The sequence below is a fragment of the Melanerpes formicivorus genome, unplaced genomic scaffold (genome assembly GCF_026170545.1).
Source record: "Melanerpes formicivorus ecotype bairdi unplaced genomic scaffold, bMelFor1.0.p_v2 SCAF_5, whole genome shotgun sequence".
NCBI lineage: Eukaryota > Metazoa > Chordata > Aves > Piciformes > Picidae > Melanerpes > Melanerpes formicivorus.
Genome location: NW_027142357.1, coordinates 28,812,737 through 28,833,098, shown reverse-complemented (window position 1 = coordinate 28,833,098; position 20,362 = coordinate 28,812,737). Strand labels below are relative to the sequence as shown.

The 20,362-nt window shown below is 37.3% G+C and overlaps 1 protein-coding gene across 5 annotated transcripts in view; it reads right to left on the bottom strand.

Moving 5' to 3' along the window:
- The window catches only part of PTPN4 (protein tyrosine phosphatase non-receptor type 4), a 127,718-nt gene that overhangs the window by 43,776 nt on the left and 63,580 nt on the right, over positions 1 to 20,362 (bottom strand). For 4 of the 5 annotated variants that reach the window (XR_010987407.1, XM_068138957.1, XM_068138956.1 and 1 more), the window contains exons 4-13: positions 20,174 to 20,216; positions 19,997 to 20,075; positions 15,515 to 15,559; positions 15,219 to 15,271; positions 15,012 to 15,047; positions 12,856 to 12,976; positions 11,625 to 11,712; positions 9,906 to 9,994; positions 3,805 to 3,868; positions 322 to 494 (exon numbers count right to left, since the gene is read on the bottom strand). Coding sequence is in view for 4 of the 5 variants with exons in the window: in XM_068138957.1 (XP_067995058.1) it covers positions 322 to 494; positions 3,805 to 3,868; positions 9,906 to 9,994; positions 11,625 to 11,712; positions 12,856 to 12,976; positions 15,012 to 15,047; positions 15,219 to 15,271; positions 15,515 to 15,559; positions 19,997 to 20,075; positions 20,174 to 20,216 (791 nt within the window). In the remaining variant the exon portion in view is untranslated. The remainder of the gene's footprint in view (positions 1 to 321; positions 495 to 3,804; positions 3,869 to 9,905; positions 9,995 to 11,624; positions 11,713 to 12,855; positions 12,977 to 15,011; positions 15,048 to 15,218; positions 15,272 to 15,514; positions 15,560 to 19,996; positions 20,076 to 20,173; positions 20,217 to 20,362) is intronic. The other variant, XM_068138958.1, reaches the window with a different exon arrangement.

Here is a 20,362-nt window from a genome sequence, read left to right as displayed (position 1 = left end):
AACCACCTTTCAGGTAGTTGTAGAGGGCAATGAGGTCACCCCTGAGCCTCCTCTTCTCCAGGCTAAACAATCCCAGCTCCCTCAAGCCTCTCCTCATAGGGCTTGTGTTCAAGGCCTCTCACCAGCCTTGTTGCCCTTCTCTGGACATGTTCAAGTGTCTCGATGTCCTTCTTGAACTGAGGGCCCAGAACTGGACACAGTACTCAAGGTGCGGCCTAACCAATGCAGAGTACAGGGGCACAATGACTTCCCTGCTCCTGCTTATTGAACACTTGCCTGTTTCGTTGCATTCTTTCCCATATATTTCAAATCACCACTTACCAGTACCGGAACTTGGAACCCAGAGTGAAATAATGTGCAAAAAAGTTCTTCTGAGGGGGGAGCGGTCTGTCCAAACGGAAGAACGTGTGATGTTCAACACAAGCTTTCCACAAGTTCTTACACGCCCGGTAATTCACCATGTTGAAGCCCAGTAAGGTTTCTCTAGATTCGTGCTAAAAAGAAGAAAAAAATTATTTCAGGCCAAAAAAATAGTCCAAACTACTTTTGAAATTTAGGTAAACACTGCTAGCTTTAGGTTTCTCTCTGGGTTTTGGGGGGTTTTTGTTTGTCTGTTTAGGGGTATGTAGTGTGTTTTATTTCAGCTGTGCTTTATGAAGTGGATCTCTAATTTTACAAGAACTCTGTGTATTATAAACCCTTTAAAAACACCTCTAAATTTTCATTAAAGGAATTTATTTATTTTGGAAATGAGCCTGCTCAAAGGAACAGTGTTTTTAGTGATACTGACACAAGTCTAGATGGTCTGAAAATGTAGGACCCAAACGACATTAAAAAGTAGGTGATTTGAGAACTCAAAGGCAACATGTCTCCCTGTTGCAAGATTACTACAGTTAAGGCAAGGAACTGTCATTCACAGCTGCCAGTTAGAGATTATGAACAGGTAATGAGCTCAAGAGCAACTGATGTGCCTACCTCTATATGATTAATTAGGTTCCTTGTAAAAGAAAGAAGCATAATTGCAGAAGAAGCTAAGCTATTCTGCCTGTTGAGGGAGCTTGATTACATCAGAAATATCTTTAGCACTTGGGCTGTCTCTTCACAGTACTAAATCCTCCACAACATTTAGCACACCTTAACTGTTTTCACTTGGCAGTAAACTTCCTTTTCTAACTCAAGCTTTTGCTGCCCTGCTCAGCTTCAGATAATCTGATATACTGGGGCATAGACCTGCAACTCTGCTCTCAGTGTTGTATTTGGGAAATCATTTTAACTAATAGTTGACACTATTTTCAGCCATGTGATGAATTCAGGATAAAGAACAAAATAGATTAAAAAGGTAACAGCAAATTCTGAGCATTTATTGATGAAATGATATGCAATACAGTTACAAAAGGCTTTATTAACGAAGTAAATGTACAATAATATAAACAAGATACATTACTAATCAGCAAAAGAGCAACTATATAAATTTATGAGCTGCCTCATGCAGATCCAGTAAAGGACAAACTAGGTAAGATTTTAGATTCCAATAAAAGTTCTCACAATGTAGCAAATTTTAATTAGTTGTTAACCTTTTATACTGTTGGAAAAGAGAATTTGGGAAGTTATATGAGCTGATGATCATGCATTTTCATGTCAGCCGGAGCATTATAATTATAGGCCGGGGGGTAGGGGGAACCCAACCTTCTGTTTCCTAGTTTGTATTCCGGAGAATGAGCTGATCTGATTCTTATGCTACCATCTGATCACTAGATCAGGCATGAAGCATGAAGGAGGAGCCTGTATCACATGATAAGGAGCTGCTGCTAGATCAGCTTAATTGTAATGCGAAACAGCACTTTCACAGGAACTTGGTGTGTTAGAGCTTTAAAGGTACCCTAACAATAGATCTATTCATAGCTTCTAAGGCTCTCATTGCAGCAGAGAGAGAACTGATTGTCAGACCCTAACCTTCATCACAATTAAAGCTAGAAATAAATCTTTAAGGCAGAGTATAAGATACTAGCTCTTAAATGCACCCATCCTTTTCCTATCCACCCTTCCCAGTGCTAGGCACTTGCATGGATAGGTATGAAACCATAAGCTGGGCACTTGAAAATCATCTTTGCTGATGATTCTGGGCTGCAAGCCCAGATGGACAGCATTAAGAGTTGACTATTGACATTACCACAGCCAAGGATACAACAAACTAAATAAAAGAGAAGCTTAGGGAAACATGTTAGAAAAATGATACTATTGATTTGTTCTGAAACAACTTCAAAGCATGTAAGGAAAGCAGCACACGGAACAGGTAGAATCATCAAAAATATTGTGGGGGAAAAAAAAACAGCCATTGAAGTTATGGTTCAGAGGGCTTCTAATGTCAGATGAAGAAGTCATACATACAACATTCTTTTCCCTAAACAAAATCATAAAGAAACAATGGGGGGGAAAAAACTACTCCAGTAAATGTGTGCTTCAGCTATGCAACTGTCAGAATACACACCAGCTTCGATTCAACATTATATTACACTACCAGGGGAAGACGACTTTGACATTACAATGTCTCATCTGACTTCAAGTGGCTTATTTAAACACAGATATAATCTATTAACACTAGGCAAATAATTCTTTACTGATGCTGATGCCTCTAAGCAATTCCAAGACGAGGAATAAATTTAATGGCTGATTAAAAGATAAGGCACTTGCACTTTCGATGACAGTTGCAATTAAAAGCTCTCAACACTCAGTAGCATTATTTGAAAAATAGCTGTTTAAGACTCCTTAAAATCTTATCTAGCCCAAAGAAACAAAACAAGCACCAAAAAAAAAAAAACCCCAAACCCCAAAACTAAAAACCCACCACACACAAAAAAACCCCACCAAAACAAACAAAAAAACCACCAAAACAACCCCCCACCACAATGAAGATAATTTCTCTCCCAAGTCCACTTTTAAATCCTCTAAATCTGCAGTAGTCCTATAGTACTCAGGACGCACTTCTGCCTAGAATCCATCTTTACCTAGTCAGTAACTCTACATTTTAGGCCGTCGAAGTCTTTCAGCTGTAAGAACTTCACAAAACCTTTTAACTAATCTGATGAGTTAATTACATAGTCATATTTTTAATCTATTCCTCCATCTTTCCCCAGTGATGTGCCTGTGATGGGTTAAGACTAATCTCTTAGAGGCATGGAACAATGCATTTCTTGCTTATTAAACAAGCAGTGGCTCTGTTGTGCTTCACAGGGTAGCAAACACAAATCACAAGCAGTTAACATTCTTCACAGAAAACATCAACTTTTTCCCCAACAAATTTAGAAGCAGGCATAAGAAATTATTGTACATAATTTAAAACTGCAAAGATATTCTTATCTCCTGTGGTGATGATATACAAGTATTAAGGCCAACTAGTATTATTACTAAATCTGAGCAATACAAATCATCATGTTGTAATCAAACATTTACTTACAAGTATACGTACAACTGAAGCAGCATTAAGAACTACCTTAAACTTTCATTTGGTTTCTTGTGAAACTTTAATTTTAATTTACTTTCAATCTTTTCACAAATTATCTCATATAAGCAAGTTATATTTCCTGCATAGGAAAAGCTAAACATATTAACAATTAAAATCAAATAAAAAATAACATGAAAAAATAATCATATAAAGCACTATAATGGCCTATTAGAGAATTGAAATAGTCAGAATGCTTGTGATTGTAGATAAAGGCAAGAATCAAGATAGTATCATGCAGATTTGCAGTATAGACAAATTGCATTGCTCTTATTTTTTGAGATGAAATTTAAGACAGTACTCACCAATTCTTTTCTAAGTTGAATAAAAAACTGTTTGCACTTAAAAGAAATTTTTACAATCTTCAACCTAAATGAAAAATAAAATCACAATATTGAAGCGCGTCACATGCTGAATCATGGTTAAGGCCTTAGAAACATGTACTAAAAAAATACTTTATAAAGAGAACAGATGTAATTTCATTTCCATGAAATAGCTTGTATAATTGGAAATTTATGAGCCATATATTTATCTATCAAATTTACTTGTTTCCATCCTAAACCCAAGGCAGTTGCTAATTTAAGTATTGTATCATTGTATCTTTTATTGTATCATTCAGGGTTGGAAGGGACCACAAGGATCATCTAGTTCCAACCCCCCTGCCATGGGCAGGGACACCCCACACTAGATCAGGCTGGCCAGAGCCTCATCCAGCCTGGGCTTAAACACCTCCAGGGATGGGGCCTCGACCACCTCCCTGGACAACCCATTCCAGGGTTTCACCACTCTCATGGTGAAGAACCTCCTCCTCACATCTAGCCTGAATCTCCCCACCTCCAGCTTCATTCCATTCCCCCTAGTCCTATCACTACCTGAATCTTTCCACCTGTATCTACCTGTATCTTTCCACAGTTCCAAGAGCTATTCTATCCACTGGTCATTCCAACCAGATGTTCTCTTTTCTGAGACTGCTTTCAGAGCATGAAAAAATGTTTTGAACTACATCAGATTCCTGAAAGATTTCTATGTTCCTACATGTCTTTAAATATACCCAGAACTTGTTTTAATAAAATAACTAAGACAAGATATAAGCACAGCCATAAGGACTTGCCATCAAAGAAAATCATTACACTATCAGGAGGGCAAAACCCACGGAAAATATCACATGATAGGGAAAACTTCCAAAGAACTTTGCATGGTCACTGCAATGCTAGTTATGCTAAATGGCAAAAGACAACCCATCACAATCTAATCATTTATCTTTTCAAAGAAATGCAGTATTAGGACAGTGCACATCCTTTACTAAATATATAGGAGTACTATTTTGGTCAAGAATAAAAGCAAGGTTTCAATTGTAACAAGAAAGAACATAGTGATCTCTATGACTTGGAAAAGGAACAACTGATGATACTGCAAACTGTGGAACACTGAATTTAAATGCTATCTCAGAGACAGATAAAGCTGGATGAACATAAGCCATCAGTGTGCTCAGGCAGCCATTAGATGCCAACAGCATCCTGGCCTGTATCAGTAACAGTGGGGCAAGCAGGAGTATAACAATGATTGTGCACCTGTACCTGGCACTGGTGAGGTCACACCTTAAATACTGTGCTCAGTTTTGGGCCTCTCACTACAAGAAACACACTGAGATGCTGGAGCGTGTCCAGACTATAGCGACAAAGCTGCTGAAGGGTCTGGAGAACATGTCCTATGCAGAGCAGCTGAGAGAACTGGGACTGCTTAATTTAGAGAAGAGGAGATTGAGAGAAGACCTTATTGACCTCTATGGCTACCTGAAAGGAGGTTGTAGTGACGTGGGAGATAGTCTCATGATTCTTACAAGTAACAAGATGAGAGAAAACAAGCTCAAGTTGTGCCAGGAAAGGTTTAGATTGGATATTAGGAAAAAATTTCTTTTTCAGTACTGAAAGAGTGATCAGGCGTTGGAACAGGCTGCCCAAGGAAGTGCTGGAGTCACTCTCCCTGGAAGTCATCAAAAACCTTGTACACATGGCACTTTGGGACATGGTTCACTGTGCATGGTGGTATTGTGTTGACAGTTGGGCTTGATGATCTTAGAGGCCTCTTTTCAAATAAAATTATTCTAACAATTGTTATAAAACTCAAAGCAAGAGAGAACCTAGAGCACTCAGTTGACTTATGGGAAATTACACAGCAAACTCATCAGGGGTTACCATCAACCTACTACACAGAGCACCCTTACTAATCTCAACCATCATCTCTGATGATCCCTGTACTTCAAGTTACTATATTGACTTGGCAAAGCTACAAGAAAAAAAGAAAAACAAAACAAAATAAAACCAAATTTAAAAAAGACACAAACAAAATAATTAACAAACCCAATTTCCCAAAAAATCCACATCAGTGAAGACAGTAGCACTATTTTTAAGATTAGATTTATTTATGAAGATTATATAAGGACTTGAATAGTGACTGGAATTACCATTTGCATGTTTATCATCTCGTTGAATAAAGTAAACCTTCTAGGCTAGGAGGAACAAGCAGCAAAATACTAACAGTCACCTAAGACAGATATCTATATACAGAAATTACCATAACTAAATCAGATGGAGGCATTTTTCTCCAGGGGATTATTCAGAGCAGGATCCTAACTTGAATGTCCAAGTTTGTTGAGAGAGTTTCTGTCTCCAATAGCACAAAGGGAGTCTGTGAATATTAGTCTTTAAACTATGCTTACTTCAATCTTTTCCCAGACTTCTCTGACATAGGTTCAGGACTGGTCAGCTATGTAAGATAAACTTGGTAGCACAATTCACAAGCAAGGAAGAATTGCCCAGATTTAGTAGTCAAAGATAAACTTGGCTCCAGGAGCTATGAGATTGTGAAGACAAAGTGGGGAAGTGAGAAAGGATGCAGAATAAATCACCCTGGAGTTCAGGAGAAAAAAACTCCAGCTTGCTCAGAGATATGGTAGACAAAATCCCTTGGAAGTGACTGAAGAGAGGTGGCTGATCATAAAATACAATCTTCTCTGTGCAGAACAATCCTATGCTAGCAAGCATGCCAGCACAGGAGGAGGGCAACTTGGATGAGCTCAGGACTGATTACTATGCTCAAAGACAAACGAAAATGTACAGGACATGGAAGCAGAATTAAGTGACCACGAAGGAACACAGAAGTACTACCTAGCCATTCAGGAATAGAAGTAGAAAATCCAAAGCGCAACTGCAGTTGCATCTGGCAATGGATGTGAAAGGATGCATCAATTACAAAAAAAAAGCAAAGCAAAGTGTGTTTCCACTGCTGAACAGGTGATCTAGTAACAAAGGAAAGGCTAAAAGGAACTCTTTTCTTGGTCTTCAAGGGCAAGATCCACTTCCTGGATTCCCAGGTTTCTATGTCTGGCAGCACAGTGTGGGGAAAAAAGAAAGTACTCATAATACAGGAAGATCAAGTTAGAACACAGTGGATAAAAGGTGGTTTCCTTTGTTATGCTTTATTCCTGCCTTGTCTCCCTCCTGTTTCATTTCTTCCCATGATCACAAGGTTCACTACATGCAATGTAGATAGCATATGAAATTAAGAGGGAGGGGGCCAAGATATTTTGCTTGATTCTTCCTTGAACAATACAGTTGAAGCATTATTCTTCCCTAAAAATATGTATGTTTATCCTCTCACTTGTCCCAAAATTCATCTCAGATGTACTGAAAAAGGGCTATCTAAATACTCAATGTAGCAGTAAAGGACTAGGAAGACATGACACAGCTTCAGTTGCACAAGAGCAAGACTAACTGAAAGCAAAAAGAAAAAGGCATTAGTACTGGTGTCACTGGAGCAGCTGCATGGTTATGGATAAAAAGGAAAGGTAATAGGCATACTACTGAGCTACACTGTGAGAATTGACATTTCAGAACTTTACTCATAGCAAAATAAAGCTGGTAATTGGATGAAACAGGGCATGGGGGTCATTCTTTCTAATTTTTTTGTAAAGATCAATCATGTTGGTACTACCATTTTCACAGGAAGAAATTAATATCCTTGATGTCAGCTGATATGGTTGAATACAAATAATAACTCTTTAGGTAATTATACACGTACAAAAACCATACTAAGAATTTAGATCAGTCCCCCTGGCATGCAAACAATATGAAGCAGAACTCACAGAAACCTCTAGCTTTCAGCAGGGACACTTAGCTTAAATAGTGATTTACATAGCCAGCAATTTGCCAGTGTGTTTTTATAGACCCTATTTCTACTATTACTATTTTCACCAAAACAACAGCAGTAAAAGTAGTCTGAATCAAAATCTAATTATTACAACATTGCATTTGCAAAGCAACCTTAACCCAGAAATGACTAACAGTTCCAAACTCTTTCCACATGAACTCTATCCTTGATAGAACATCTCTACAACATAGGCAGGTCTAACTGACTAGTACAGTAGTTCCAGACTTATGATTGCAAGATCCAGTTTTATTTATCCAAATAACCATAGTGACTGAAAATCAACATGCTCTGCAATTGCCTCAGGTTTACTTTTCTTTGAATAATTCAGGGCAAAATGTTCACCAGGTTCAATGGTATCTGGCTGTGAATAACACTTGTGTCATACCTTTGTTTTTTCTTTTTCTCCATAAATCTATGAAAATGTCACCATTCCCACTGTTTCCCAAAATGGTAAACCACAGAATACGTGCCATCCTACAACAAAACTTCAAACTAAGCATAGCACAGAAAACCAGAATGTCCCTTAGGTTGCAGGTGAGATCAAGACTGTGATTAACATCTTGAATCTCTGAAAGGTAACTTAGTGAGAACAATTGAGTTTCTATGAAGTAAAAAAAAAATAAATCAAGAATTTTCTGCTGGATTTCAAACTATCACTTAGAATATCAGTTAGAATTCAGAGAAAATATTTTCTAGTTTTAATTATTGCAATTATTTTAATCTAGTTATATAGTAAGATGACAGACCAGGGGAAAAAAAAAACCAATGAAACAACAAAAAACTTAGTGAAGTCTAGTGCTGCACTGACAAAGAAATCAGCAAATGAAAACTTGCTCTATCTAGAAAAATGCTGAAAAGTGTTAAGTTTTGTGCCTGGTAAACTAATGTCTACTATGATAATCTACTATGTCTGACTTCACCCCCTCAGCCCTGGTGAGACCTCACCTGGAGTACTGTGTCCAGTTCTGGAGCCCCTATTACAAGAGGGATGTGGAGGTGCTGGAGCATGTCCAGAGAAGGGCCACAAGGATGATCAGAGGGCTGGAGCACCTCTCCTATGAGGACAGACTGAAGGAGTTGGGGCTGTTCAGTCTGCAGAAGAGAAGGCTCCGAGGTGACCTCATTGTGGCCTTCCAGGATCTGAAGGGGGCCTACAGGAAGGCTGGGGAAGGACTTCTCAGGATCTCAGGTAGTGATAGGACTAGGGGGAATGGAATGAAGCTGGAGGTGGGGAGATTCAGGCTGGATGTGAGGAGGAGGTTCTTCACCATGGGAGTGGTGAAACCCTGGAATGGGTTGTCCAGGGAGGTGGTCGAGGCCCCGTCCCTGGGGGTGTTTAAGAGCAGGCTGGATGAGGCTCTGTCCAGCCTGATCTAGAGTGGGGTGTCCCTGTCCATGGCAGGGGGGTTGGAACTAGATGATCCTTGTGGTCCCTTCCAACCCTGAATGATACTATGATACTATGAATGCTGCTATACCACACTCAATGACATATGTAATAAACCAATTAAAACTGAGTGTCAAAGAGGATTCCAGGCAGACAATGGAAACCCAAGTGACAGATGACATAAAGCACTATAGAAGTTATAGTCTAGAACAGGATTTCTCTTAAATGTTTTTCTATCCTATATGCACACATAAGAACAGGATCCCAACTTAAGAATACTGATAACTAGTTACATATTCAATAAGGCAACTCGTTTAAAAAATAGCTTAAAAAACTTAAGAGGAAAAAGACAGGGCAGCATTGTCTGCAATAAATCCTTAGCATGCAAATGTTTAACTATGGATGCAGAAGTGACAACGTCCTGAATGCTCCACCACAGCCATCCTCCAAATGCCATGCCTACATTAAATTTAACTCAACACAATGAAGTTATATGTGACAAAACAGTTAAGAGCACCTCTCCAGGTTAATATCTCTAAGTTTGACTGCCTTTAATGACTGGAAGTAGACCATAACACTACTCCTGGCTATAAAGTATGCTTACAAACCCCTCAAGAAAAAACAAATTATTTTGCACTATAACAATTTAACAGCCCAGCATGCAGAACAGGACAAAAACCCAGCATAAAATTACCCATAGCATATGCTACAACTAAGTTTCAGTATTTTTCAAAACATGTGATACTGGTAGTGCTAAAATGATGTTCTGAAATACCAAACAAAAACATAAGCTTAAGCAGTTGTCCTTACCACTGAAAGGTGTTAATCCGTACTCTGTTCTTAAAAATTAGTATTCCACCTGACATCACTCCAATCATTATCTCATTGTTACTCTGATCCTTTAAAAGAAAAGAGAAAATTACTTGAAGAAACACAAATATATTTAAAACCTCATATATATTCATTCTCATTTTATCTCTAAATATAAAAATATCATAGTAAAGCAGATTAACATGGAAGGAAATGTGTTTTAATAAGACAAGGAAGGAATAAATTATTAATTCCTATGCAGGACAAGCCTGAATGTTTGGTCTGAATTCTTTACACCCTATCGGAGAATCTTAATTTGTTAAGTTAAATCCTCTGTCTTCTGCCAAATTCAAAGTAATACAAAATATAGAGTATGATTCTAGCAGTTTATTATGAACAACAGCACTTGCAGACTGACTTGATGCTGGCTACACTAAATGCAACCAACAACTTAAATTCCTACCTGAAAGTAAATTGCCATCTGAGAGTGGAGAGATTCTACACCAAGTAATATGAGCATATTTAAATAGCACATTTTCCCTGAAATATCTCTGCACTCTAATTAAACACTTGCTATAGATCTTTGCACAACAGCAGGATACAGACGGCAGCAAGTTTCTCTAAGCTCAGGGAGCAGGACAAGAATATTTAAAACCAAAGGTGTCTCAGTTACCAGAAACAATTACATTCAGGGGCTTTGCAGAATTGGTAACATTGTACTGACAGAGTAAGATGGAGTCAAGACTTCAAGCTACTTGCTTTGCCAGATGAAAGTTGACACTGTATCTAATTATAATACATTCACCTGACATTGAGAGGTGACATTATGTAATGATGATTTATAATTTGGTTCCAGTTGAAACCAAATTAAATATTTTTCAAAGCTAACAGATTCCTAAATTTCAAAAATACATTCAACCAGCACATTTTTCTTATTCATCAGGATCCAAGTGGACTGGCATTCAGATCAGTAACATTCTACTCTGCCCTGGTGAGACCACACCTGGAGTATTGTGTCCAGATTTGGGCTCCCCAGTTCAAGGGGGACAGGGATCTGCTAGAGAGAGTCCAACAGAGAGCTACAAGGATGGTTAGGGAACTTGAGCATCCCCCCTATGAAGAGAGACTATGAGCCCTGGTGGCTGAGGGGATCTGATCAATGTCTATAAGTAACTGATGGGTGGTTGTCAAGTGGATGGGGCCAAGCTCTTTTTGGTGGTGGACAGTAATAAGACAAGGAACAATGGATACAAATTTCAACATAGAAGTTTCATCTCTACACGAGGAGAAATTTCTTTACAGTGAGGGTGATGAAGCACTGGAACAGGCTGGCCAAGGGGGGCTGTGGAGTCTCCTCCTCTGGACTTTCAAAACCTGCCTGGATGCATTCCTGTGTGGACTACCCTAGGCAATCCTGCTTTTGGCAGCGGGGTTGGACTGGATGATCTCTGGAGGTCCCTTCCAACCTCTAACATTCTGTGATTCTGTGAACACAAGTATAACTAAGCCCAAACTTAAGCAAAGAAACTAGAGTGAAATAGTGGCTACTGAACTTGCTAAATTGCAGTTAGGCAACTAGTGAGAATAATACTGTTGGTTTTGGTTGGTTTTTTTTTGTAAGCAGCAGCCAGGAAGGTTCACTAAAAATAAATATTTATTTTTCCACAAATCTCAGAGGAATCATTTTTTACACTACAAGATTAGTTTATCCAAACTTACCCTTGCATAGTGCAATTCAACTCCATAAAGTTCTAAGGTACGTGCTGTATTGAGATAATTGAACTCTGCTTCTGCAGGAGACAGCCCTCTGCAAGAAAGAAGCTAAATCAGAAACATTCTAACACAGTCCCTGTATCAGGCTCCCCGGTGAATGCAAATAAAATCTGCTTTTGCTTTACTACTTCTACCCCCACACTGAAATCTGAATTTCCTTTCTCACCATCAACACATTTCAATTTTAACACAAAAAGCCTTGCGGTTCCACAGACAAAGTCTTGTCAAGTGCTCATGACACAGCTTGGAAACGCACACCGGTTTACTTCTAAGGCACTATCATAATTGACATGTCTGTAGAGCTCTAAAATCCAGGTATTGCTTTTGCATTTGTTTTGTATTGATAGCAGCAATTTCTCCACAAGGCTCACATATAAGGCTTAAATTACCATTAATTCATTTTAACTTCTTTACCGTACCTAACAGAATTTGCTAAGCTACTGACTGAAGTGTAATGTAACATCCGGTAGTTTCTAAAGCCAACAACCTGCCCCAATTCAGCAAATGCTTTTGGAAACATAGCTTACATTTTGTTAAATTTAATTGTAACAGAAAGCACTTAAGTTCTAAAATACCAAGGAAACATTAGGATACTTTTTCAGTAAAGTTACACAATGGTGGGAGGAATAACAAAAGAAAAAGAAAAATATATGTTTCATTGCTTCATCGCCCTTTCCTCTTTAGTTAAAGGTCACAGACTTGAACACAGGAAAGAGCAGATACTGAAGAAAAGGACTTTGTTACTTCTAAAGTAACTCCTGTGTTTACTGGTGAGAACACCACTGAACAAAGCTTTTATGCAGAGCATTCTAAAGACCTGAAAACCTGCTAAGTTAACAACCTATGCAGCACACAGAAATACTGTTTGCAGTGTATCTTTAACATGTTCTTTTTCTTCACTGATTTTCCCTATCATTCTGTCATAGATATTTTATCTGTGCAGAGTATCAGTAGTACTTATAATACATACAATCTAAAAAAAAAACAGTAACAAAAATCACAATAAGCATACTCTTAAAAACTACCAAAAAACCCAAACCAAAACCAACAAACCAAACAACGAAACCCCCAAATCCCAGAAACCTTTAAGACAAATCATCATTTTCTATAAAATAGCACAGCACCAGCAGTCAGGATTTGACAAACTCAGTCAATATCTTCTGCTGTAAATCCTTACATGTGCTGCTGATGTAATTTTGCTATTTCTTTTTCAAAGTCTTGAGGCTGGCTAGGGATGAAAGAATAGTCTGAGAGGTAGCCTGGCAAGTTTTCTGAATGGTTGTAGTCTCCCAGCTCGGCTAAAATATTAAAAAGAGAGGTTATTGTTTATCACTGATGTACTAGGCACTGTGCAATGCCCCCAAATCCCTAAGAGTCTGCTCCCATATACTTTATGATCTATAGCAAAGAAAAATAGAGAAGACATTTGAACTCCCTTTTTCCCTTGTGAAATATATATTCCCTCGTGAATAAACAGTAACATCTCCGTGAATACCACGGAGATCATTTAAAGAGAGCTTTGAGTAGGCACTTAGGAAGGAAGCTGATGAAGTGTTTAATTTCAAACCACAAATTAATTCATAAACACTGTTATAATGACTACCACCAAACAACACACTTGAAGATATTTTATTGGATTCTTTTTTTCCTGGTTTTATTTTACCTTTGCTTGCTTTTATGTAATTAGACAACATGTATATTTTTAATCATACAGCTGCTACTCATTAAGATCTGTGAAAATAACACCAACCCATTCTATACCAATATATATTCAGAAGCATTAGAAAAAATATTTTTTTGCACATTCTATTGTATGAATGGAAAAAAAAGGGCACACAAACATATACCTACATTGAAACTGCTTTAGTTCAAACTACTAACAAGAGCATTTACATAGTCTCTAACACTTTCTTAAAATTATAATAAATAAATCAAAATCCCATTGTCAGCATGAAACACATACAAACAATGTTTGCTATAAATACAGCCTTTGAGGCTAACCATAAGAAAAAAAAATAGTTCAGTGTTGATTATCTGCAATCCATGTAATAGATGTAGAGTGCTAGGTAAGTAACATAACATGAAACCAGGAAAGCTCACAGCAACACAGCACAACGTGGGGTCCTGGGCAAGCCTACTGACACTTTTATGGGGCATGGAGGAACTGACGAGAAGGCTGAAGGTTCCCATGGAAAAGGAGGACAAGCAAGGTAAGAGAAGGTACAAAAAGAAGTTCAGCGCACATGTATTGCCAGAAACAGATCTCCTTCAAAACAATTGAAAAATTGGGAAGTGGAACCAAGTTGTATAACAGAGTGCATGCCTTGGTGACATCCACTACAGAGAATCCAGCACTGAGATCTGCATCTGCTCTTCACCTATATTAATAAAGAATCCCAAGAGCAAAACTCAGAGAGAGCTTAGTAATAGAGATGCATGGAAAATCATTAGAGAGATGTTTGCTCACTAGAGAACTTAAAGGAAGTGGAATCACATAAATGAATGTAACCACAATGCACTAAGCATACCTGCCACTTCTGCAACATTCGGGGAAACGAAACAAAACCATGTTGCATTCTAAAAAGCTTACCAATGTTATAAACTTTTCATAGTGCTTGCTTCATTATCAAAAATTCATGTCTTCTAAGGGAAAGCCCTATGGCATGGCAGGACTCATGGCACATACTGTTTTTCAAATAGTTGCAGTTTGAGAATTTTAAGAAAAATTGCCCTATTGATTGACCTGGGAAAAGTTGGCCACTTACCAAAATTACGCATAAAACATTGCATTGACATTACTGTAAGTTTTTTCCCCTGAAACAATTAACGTGGACACTACTTTTTGTGTACAAACAAAATATAAGGACTACTATATTACAGAGATGAGTGTCTTTAATAACAGGAAGAAAACACATGAATGTAGATGAATATATCAGGATTCCTTATAAAATTGAATTTATGGCAATCATTAATTTCAAGAACTAACTGCCTGTGGTTGGTTGGCTGGTTCATTTATCACTGAACTATTTAAGTTTATGAAGGAAAACGAAGAGAGGAAGAGGACTAAATCTCAGTCTTCAAGACTTATCTACTTAAAACTGACAACATGGGTATTGAACTTTTTGTCCGGATACAACCAGAATTCCATTGTCCACATCCATTTGGACGTATGTTAAAAATGCTTAGTGTTTAAAAAAGGATTTAGTATCATTCTCAAGAAGGAAAAAAAACAAACCAAACAACCCCACACTTCATGATACAGAAAAATACACAAAGGTTGTTTTGGGGTTTTTGAATCGAATGGGTTTAAAGAAGGAAAACAAAGAGCATTACCAGTAATTTTTTCCGTATCCAACTCAGCAAAACGTGCTGGGGGAGAAAAAAACAACCAACCATATTTCCTTAATCATGAGAAATGTAGCAGCACATCCACAAACATCACAATGCAATACTACACAAACAACAGTCTTTAGAAGCTAATCAATACTACTTACGATGTATTTCAGTACTAACATGTACAGGAATACTAATTATACTTACATTGAACAGCATAGGAAGCCAGAAGAGCAGCAGTATTATAAGGACAGGGCAATCTGTTTTGGTTTGGTTTTAAAATGAGAAATAAATAAAATTACATATTTCATATGACATCTGGTTATTTTGAAAAGCCTAGCTTTTCATGTGAACAAAGAGGACAGATAATTATTACAAACACTTCTACTTGCACAAATACTTATTTTTATTACATTTTCACAGGTAAAATTCCTCACTATTAACTTTCCTCTCAAAGTTACACTTAATGTTTAACATAGGTGTAAAAAAAAAAAAGGTCTTACCTTCCAGTAAGAATGTCCTGTTTAATTTGCAAAAAATACTGGTACCTTATTTAAAGAAAGAAAGAAACAAACAAAAATCACTGTAATTATTATATTATGGTTTAATGCAGTTTGCTTTCAATTAGTGCAAAACTGAAATTTCACATTTCGCATGCTATTTCTTAAGCTCCTATGAGAAAGGAATTAAACTGCAATTAATAAACTAACATAACAATTTTGCAAATTGAAATAGTTACAGGCTATGAAGTGATACATTGTAAATCACCAGAAGTCTGTACATTTCACATTCTGCCTGATTCATTTTCCATTCTTTATGCTGAACTTAAAAGTTTTAAAAAGTGTCTTTCACAAAGAATGAGTATGAACAACTAAACTACTGAACATAGCAGCCAGAAGTCAAAATTTGCATGTGTGCATGGAGGTACCTCAATAAGAATGATTATTTCTCTAGGTAGATAAAATGTATTTATTCTCAATGAGTATTTGACATTACTTTGTTTTCATAGAATCAGTAAGGTTGGAAAAGACCTAAAAGACCATCAAGTCCAACCCTGTCACTGAACACGTCATGACTACTAAACCATGGCACCAAGTGCCACGTCCAGTCTCCTTTTGAACACCTCCAGGGATGGTGACTCCACAACCTCCCTGGGCAGCCCATTCCAATGGCTAACAACTCTCTCTGTGAAGAACTTTCTCCTCACCTTGAGCCTAAATCTCCCCTGTGTCCTCTACTTCTGGTGCTGGTTGCCTGGGAGAAGAGACCAACCCCCTCCTGGCTACAATCTCTCTTCAGGTAGCTGTAGACAACAATAAGGTCTCCCCTGAACTTCCTCTTCTCCAGGCTAAACAATCCCATTAATTCATTTAAATTAAAATAATTTTGGAGTTCTTGAAAGTGTGGATTCTGTTATGTCAAATGCCTTCCACCTGACTTTGTTCGAACTTCTGAATTTCCCTGTAATTATGATGCGAGGAAAAACTAGGTTTAGAAACTCATGTAGTCTTCCCATGTCCACTTTTTTCAAGGCAGGAAGGAGACAAAACAGCAAAGGAACTAAAACAGGAACTATTTTCTACCAAACAGTGGCAGCAAAAACACTTACAGCTCCCAACAAACTTGAGAATGCAAACAGATTTCCCTCTAAATTACTTCCTTTGTTTCTCCAACAAAATCCAAATATTTTGCTAACATCCCAGAATTAGTCTTTTGTTCATTCAGTTTAGTTCCTTTATATTTTACTCAATGGTTTTGGATCATTTCAAAGTATAAATGTTCACATTAAATGGCAAATCACACCTGCTTTAAACCTCCCTGACACAAAAACTGAAATGGGGTAGCAAGACTCACTGAGACAGCAGGATGTTAGCAATAAGCTTAAACTCCTAGCAAAAGCTCCTTGTAACAGCGTAAAAGCAGCTGTAGATTTCAGACTCTAATGCAGTATTTTAAAAACCCCAAAACTTTCATCAAGTGGAAAGTTTAAACATCATGACTGGTTACTTACAAAATTTCTTCTGGTTTGGGACCTTCTACATTATTATTCTTACCAAAAAAAAAAAATAATAATAATCTGATTTCCTTTTTGTAGCTCTGTTTCAAAAGCAAGGAGTAAGCCATATTACCTGTTCATAACAAACTCTCATTGAAATTACATATAAAAAACATCTTGCTCCAGTTTGATTAAAATTAAACTATGAATATTTCCCACTATTAACTTGAAATAAGAAATTTTGAGGGGAAAAAAAAAAAAAAATCACATACTTCACATATCACAACTTCTGGTAATTGTACAGTCTTCATAAAGTAGATTAACTACTGCTTTAAAGACTTCCACAAGCATTTATAAACACACACAGAGAAATCCAGTCATTTACAAGCTAAATACAGTGGAAAGGTAAAATACTCCCTGTTTAAAAGAAAATGAGGAAAAACCCTTGCAAACTGACAAAGGTCAACTCCTACAGAACTGCCTAGAGTTTCTTTAACTGACCAGGGCTGCAGTAAGCTGAGTTTAAGGTATTAACCTTAAGAAATTAAAACTGAGATATCAGCTAGGCTTTAGAGACCCTAAAATACATATATGTTTTCGCCTGTAAAATGCATATTGAAGCCAAATGGGAGATATATAAAGCAAATTTACCTGTTAAAAAAAGGCAGTAATTCACAAGTCAAATTTATATATTAAAGGGATATACTTCACATGCTTAGACTGAGTTTCTCTTCACAAATATACTGAACAACTGAATTTTTCTTATTTTGTTTTGGTAACATTTATGGCTAATAAATGTAGGATAAAATTCTGTGTATGCACCTAGCTGCAACTTTTCTTTTTTCTTTGTGTCATGCTTTGATAGAAATATTCTGTGGTACATGGGACCTCAGGATTAAGGACCACCAAGTAGAGTTCATTTTCCATCCACTGTTTTCAGGAGTGAAGTTAATGGTGTGTTAGCTAATCAGCCCAGTTTGAATACTGAAGCCTTGTATATTACAGAGCAAAATGGGAAATCAATGGAAACTTTAGCCATGTAGATCTGAAAAAGGCCACACAACAAATCCAGTTAACACAATGAAGCTGGCACTGCGCTATTTTTTAATCCTCCTTACAGAGGTATACCTAGAAAAGAGTATTGGTAACTGGAGTCAATGTTAATAAGCAAGTCTTTCTGCCAGGAGCAGAAATAATGAAGCTTCATTTCCTAACAAGACAAGTTTCTAAAACTGAACTCTCCAACACAAGGTGAGCTCCCACTGGCCTTTACCGACCTGGGGAATTTATAACCTGCCTCCCTCACACAAATTCATTGAGGTCTAATGAGACAAAAGCTTGCACTATAGCATTCCCTGCTGTCTATTTGTATCGCCTCATATACTGATTAATTTCTCTATTTTCATGAAATTTTTAAGAACTGAGCATCTTTGAAAAGTCTCAGCCTAAGCTGGAATTGTCATTAGCTGATGCTGTGTTTCTTTTGTGTTTTGTTGTGGTTTGTGGGTTTGGGTTTTTGTTTGTTTCATTTTAAAGAGGGGGATACTGATTACACAAAAGGAGCCCCTATTTGTGACACAGCATCTTAACTGCACACTCCAAATTACCCCACAGACACTAAGTCTCTCTTTATAATAATTCCAAATACAAGCAAGTTTTCTCAGAGGCAATTAGGTCTATTAGCAAAAAAGGCAGCGCTGACCTAGATACAGCCAGCAATCGTACATTATGTCTCTTAGATCTGAAAGGATACTGTATTTATAGCTTTTTATTTGCAGCATAATATTTAAACAGTCTCTTTTCTTTACTGTTTACTTCATATTGATTAACATTTATTGGGTTTTTTTCTGTCTCCTCAGGAATATCACATGTTGTCCTTCAATTCAAGTAACACATCTTTCCTCATTCTGATATAGTGAATTGCCACATTTTCTGAGAGTAAATATTACAATAAACCAAAATTTGATCCAAGATCTCTGAGACTCATTTTAGTAAATCCTGCCTGTGTAGATATTTGTGATAAAGTCCCCAAAATATGACAAATCAGAAGAAATGATAAACAAATGTGGACTCAAATGGTGACAGTTTTGGTACTTAAGTTTCTAAAGATATCTTTAATAATTTAAATATTGGTGTGTGTTTTTTTAACAGAGCTGACCTGTCTTCAAAATGGCTAACATCCAAAAACTCCAATCTGTGAAATCATGTCACTCATGCAGAGGACCAGAACTAATTAAGAATACTGACAATTTGAAGTATTTCTTCAGGGACTAATCACAACTCATAATCCTCCTATCTTGAGTCACACTGAGCGTTTTCTTCAACAGATTTCTAGCACACTGCTATCAAAACAAGCTTATATGCTTCAAGCTAGGAATACAACCATACAGATTAATTTTATTAGCGCCAAGCAGAAAATGGAGGGGGGTTGGGAGGAGGCATGGAAAATCGACAACAACAAAAAAAAAAGGCAGAAAGGAATTTTTTAATCACAAAGAAGAACACAAGTAAGGATAAAATTAAATTTGTACTCATTGGTGAATAGTGGAATTAAGTTTTTCCTCTCATCTCAATTCTTCCTTTTCTGTTTCTACTTTGTAGTATTTTCTCCATGGAGTTACTTCACTTTGCACAGTATCAGTATCAGTCAGGGTTGGAAAGGACCAACAAGGATCATGTAGTTCCAACCCCCCTGCCATGGTCAGGGACACCCCACACTAGAGCAGGCTGGCCAGAGCCTCATCCAGCCTGGGCTTAAACACCTCCAGGGATATACATTTGTAAATATATTCACTGGGGCATTTTTACTATATTGATTTGGTGCAACTGCATAGTTCATATCTGTAACAGGCAAAAATTAGAAGCTTGAACATATGACAACAATTATTTACATTTCCATGTTATACTTTAAAACCCCAAAATTACTGTTTTGCCCCTTCAACATAAGCCTTCTGGAATAGTATTTTATTGATAAATTAACTGGACCTACCTTGTGTACTCTTCCTGGAGCTTGTTGGGGTCACTTACAAAAAACTTAACTCTGAAGTTCAAGCTGTGAGGAGATCCTCCTACAGTCAAGGAAAGTTATTTCTAATTAATGAGGGTACCCTGGAAAAACAGCATTAATATTGATAGATGAATTGGCCAAATACATCCATGTACTCACTTTTTAATTGTTTCCTGATAGGCTTGTTTGCATCTAACCACCTCTGGAAAGAGACAAATTATAACACTAACTTTAGAGAAACAAAGAAAGTATCAATTATGGCCTTATATATACTTAAGAAACTGTTGCTTCTCTATGACTGTTTACCTGGTCTTACTGGCATATCAAGTCCTGCTACTGATTCTCAAA